The following is a 4,036-nucleotide window of genomic DNA, read 5'->3' on the forward strand; positions in this document are numbered from 1 at the left end:
AGGGTCGAGCCGAGAAGGCGGAGCAAGCCGAGAAGGAGGCCATTGACAAGATGAAGGATGCCAGCAACCTTGCTCGGTTCATCTGCACCGATGAGGCCATAGCCAAAGAGTTCCTCACCGCCTTCATCAACACGGAGGTCGGGGATAAGCTCACATGGGTCTACGGGCAATGGGCCTTCTCCTCAGGCTGCCGAGCCATACAGGAGCAGGTTCACTCGGCCCTGTCCGAGGGCCTCGAGGAGACCGATCTTCCCGCAGTACTGGCCCTGCTTCCCAGCGAGGTAGCTGACCCCGGCCCTAGGCCCTACTCCAAGCCAGGTCCTTCTGAATGAGCGACCGGTAGGAAAGTTTTTGCAGTATTTTGAACGCGCAGAGCTCGACCCGCTATGTGCCGAGCACCTAAAACCTTTTTAATTAATAAATTTTTTGGTTCTTGCTTTGTACGCTGATTATTTTTTCTTAAGCTTGCAAGATCGGGCACCTTACTCCCGAGATGGGCACCTTGCTCCCATCGGCCTCGAAGGCCATAAGGTCGGCGGACCAACATAATCGGGCACCTTACTCCCGAGATGGGCACCTTGCTCCCATCGGCCTCGAGGCCATAAGGTCGGCGGACCAACATAATCGGGCACCTTACTCCCGAGATGGGCACCTTGCTCCCATCGGCCTCGAAGGCCATAAGGTCGGTGGACCAACATAATCGGGCACCTTACTCCCGAGATGGGCACCTTGCTCCCATCGGCCACGAAGGCCATAAGGTCGGCGGACCAACATAATCGGACACCTTACTCCCGAGATGGGCACCTTGCTCCCATCGGCATCGAATGCCCTTAGTTCAGAGCAACGATGTCTAAACAAACTGAGCCGAAGCTCTTCATTTAACCAACATAGACTCATTACATTAAGGGGGAGCTTCTTTTAGCCCAATTACATCATCCATCATCCTAATTAATGGTGAAAAAGCACTAAATGTTCCGAGTTCAAATCCGATCGACCGGCCTTCCCGTGGTGGTTTCCAACTTGTAGGTGCCGGGTCGGATTACGGCAGAGATGACATACGGCCCTTCCCAGGTCTGTGCGAACTTTCCGCCGTCATTTGGTCGGCTAGCTTTCCGCTCTCGGAGAACGTAATCTCCCACCTGGAAGTACCTCGGCCGAACTCGAAGGTTACGGGTCTACTTTATCTTGCTCTGATACTCAACTATTCTCCGAGCCGCGACCTCTCTTCTTTCCTCCAAGACATCAAGCTCAGCCATCATCATTCGCTCGTTGTCAGCCTCATCGTAGCCGCGCTCTCGGGAAGTCGGGATCCAGGCTTCGATCGGCAGCCGAGCTTCAGCCCCGTACACTAGTGCAAAGGGGGTTTCCTTGGTGGCCTCCCGAGGAGTCGTCCGATACGCCCACAATACGTAAGGCAATTCATCTGCCCAGCTTCGACCGGCATCAAACAGCTTTTTCTTCAGTCCATCTAGGATCGTCCGGTTCGCGTTTTCGACCTGTCCATTCCCTTGGGGGTATGCCACAGATGATCAGATGGACTTCGTGCCGACCGTAGCTAGAAAGTTTTGAAAATATTGGCTCTCAAACTTCCTTCCATTATCCGTGATCAGGTGCACGGGAACTCCGAAGCGGGCGATGACGTTCCTCCACACAAAGCGCGCGCACTGCTGGGTCGTTATGGTCGCCAAGGGTTCCGCCTCAATCCACTTCGAAAAGTAGTCGATAGCCACGATCACGAACTTCTTCCGAGCTTCCAACATCGGGAATAGACCTATGATGTCCACCCCCCAGCGAGCGAATGGGATCGCCGTGCTGATCGGTTGGTAAAAGGTCGCCGGCCGACCGGGAGTCTTTGCGAATTTCTGACAAGGCTCGCACGCTCTAACAATGCTTTCACAGTCCAGTTGGATGGACGGCTAGTAATATCCCATAACCATGATCCGGCGTGCGAGCGACCTGCCCCCCTGATGTGCCGAGCACAGGCCCGAGTGCAACTCCTTCATGACGATATCTGCTTCGAACGCGTTCAAGCACCTCATCAATGGGCCCCCATAGGACCGTCGGTATAAACGGTCGTCTACGACCTGAAACCTGGGCGCTCGGAGCCTCACTTTCCGCGCTCGGTCCGCTTCTTCGGGCATTTTCCCGTCTTGGAGGTATTCTTTGAGGTCGGTAATCCATGGCGCAACCGCTTCCTCGATGTGAGCTATCTTTGATATGTGCTCGGGAGCCTCATGTACCAGCCGCGATAACATGTCTGCATCAGCGTTGTCCGACCTGGAAATGTGGGTGAGCTCGTGGGCTTCAAACTGTCGCAGGACGGCCAGCACTCGATCTTTGTAGATCATTAGTTTATCTCCGTTGGTGACGAACTCGCCGTTAACCTGTCCGACAACTAGCGCGGAATCCGTTTTAGCTCGGATGGTCTTCGCCCCCAGTTGTCTTGCCCGCTGTAGTCCGGCGATTAGGGCCTCATACTCGGCCTCATTGTTGGTCGACGAGAAGCGGAGCAAGATAGCATAGTAAGCTTTGAAGCCCTCGGGGGTCGTGATGACTATCCCCGCTCCCGCTCCCTTCTTCCCGCTGGACCCGTCGGTACTAACTTCCCACCATTCAGGGGTTTGAAGGCTATTCTGGTCTGCTTCAATGTCTCGCACGGTGCACTCCACCATGAAATCAGCTAGAGCTTGGGCCTTGATAGACGGTCGGGGTTTATACTCCAAGGCGAACTGCGTCAACATCATGGCCCACTTAACCAGGCGCCCCGAAGAGGTTGAGGTCCTGAGGATGGCCCCAATTGGCTGATCTGTTAACACTCGGATATTCCGACCTTGAAAGTAAGGCGTCAGTCGTTTCGCCGCAGTGACTAGCGCGAACACCACCTTCTCCAGCCGAGTGTATCGGAATTCCGGTCCCTGCAAAGCATGGCTGACATAGTACACCGGTCGCTGTACTCCTTCATGATCAACTCGGCACAAGACCGCACTGACGGCCCGATCTGAAACAGCAAGATATACCTCCAGATCTTCCCTTGGCTCGGGCTTTGACAGGACGATCGGGGACGCCAAATAAGCTTTGAGATCTTCGAAGGCTGCTCGGCTGTCATCATCCCAAGTAAAACCGTTGGACTTTTTCAAGATCTTGAAGAAGGGATGAGCTCGATCTGCTAGCTTGGAGAGGAATCGGCTGAGCGCGGCCAACTGGCCGGTGTGTTGTTGCACTTCCCTAATGCTGGTCGGGGGCCTCATATCCAGGATGGCTTGGATTTTGGCCGGGTTCGGCTCTATTCTACGTCTGGTCATCATGTAGCCCAAAAACTTCTCAGTCTGCACGGCAAAAGTGCACTTCTTTGGGTTTAACCTTAACCGATGCTCACGCATGACTTGAAAACATGCTCGGAGATGGTCTAGATGGTCGGCTCGAACAGTGCTCTTGACGAGCATATCATCAATGTAGGTTTCCATCGACCTTCCCAGCAATCCTCCGAACACCAAGTTGATCATCCGTTGGTACGTAGCCCCGGCGTTCCTTAGCCCGAACGGCATCACTCTGTAGCAGTACAATCCATCCGGTGTCACAAATGCTGTCTTCTCCTCATCGGCCTCGGGCATCATAATCTGATGATATCCTTTAAAAGCATCCATGAAGCTCATGAGTTCCGCTCCTGCCGTCTCGTTGACCATCTGATGAATGCTTGGGAGCTTTACAAGCGCGGTTAAGGTCGGTGTAGTCGATGCACATCCGCCAAGCTGGGGGCTTGGGCACCAGGACTACGTTCGCGACCCATTCTGGGTATGTAACCTCTCGGATATGACCTGCCGAGAGCAAGGCCTTGACTTCCCCTTTGACGAACTCGCGTCGGTCGACAGATAGGTGCCTTTGCTTTTGTTTAACGGGCTTGGAGGTCGGACTGACGGAAAGCCGATGACAAATGACATCTCGGTCGATTCCGGGCATGTCCTCTGGGCCCCAGGCGAAAATGTCAGCGAATTCTCGCAACACGGCAAGGATCGATCGCCTAAGGTCTGGGTCAAGA

General features: G+C 54.3%; 1 protein-coding gene across 1 annotated transcript; it reads right to left on the reverse strand.

Moving 5' to 3' along the window:
* Window positions 1-1,175: 1,175 nt before the first annotated feature.
* LOC116003865 lies at window positions 1,176-3,611 on the reverse strand. The gene is made up of 2 exons (XM_031243806.1): window positions 2,112-3,611; window positions 1,176-1,496 (listed from the first exon to the last, which is right to left on the reverse strand). Exons 1-2 carry the CDS (start codon window positions 3,609-3,611, stop codon window positions 1,176-1,178), a joined length of 1,821 nt encoding a protein of 606 aa, XP_031099666.1.
* Window positions 3,612-4,036: the final 425 nt, after the last annotated feature.

The sequence above is a fragment of the Ipomoea triloba genome, chromosome 14 (genome assembly GCF_003576645.1).
Source record: "Ipomoea triloba cultivar NCNSP0323 chromosome 14, ASM357664v1".
NCBI lineage: Eukaryota > Viridiplantae > Streptophyta > Magnoliopsida > Solanales > Convolvulaceae > Ipomoea > Ipomoea triloba.

Bases quoted from the DNA above. Each gene is read 5' to 3' on its own strand.
- LOC116003865 (XM_031243806.1), bottom strand. From the start codon at position 3,611: ATGCCCGAGGCCGATGAGGAGAAGACAGCATTTGTGACACCGGATGGA. The intron at 1,497-2,111 runs GTGAGGCTCCGA...GGGAATGGACAG, and splicing joins AAGCGGACCGAGCGCGGAAA to GTCGAAAACGCGAACCGGAC.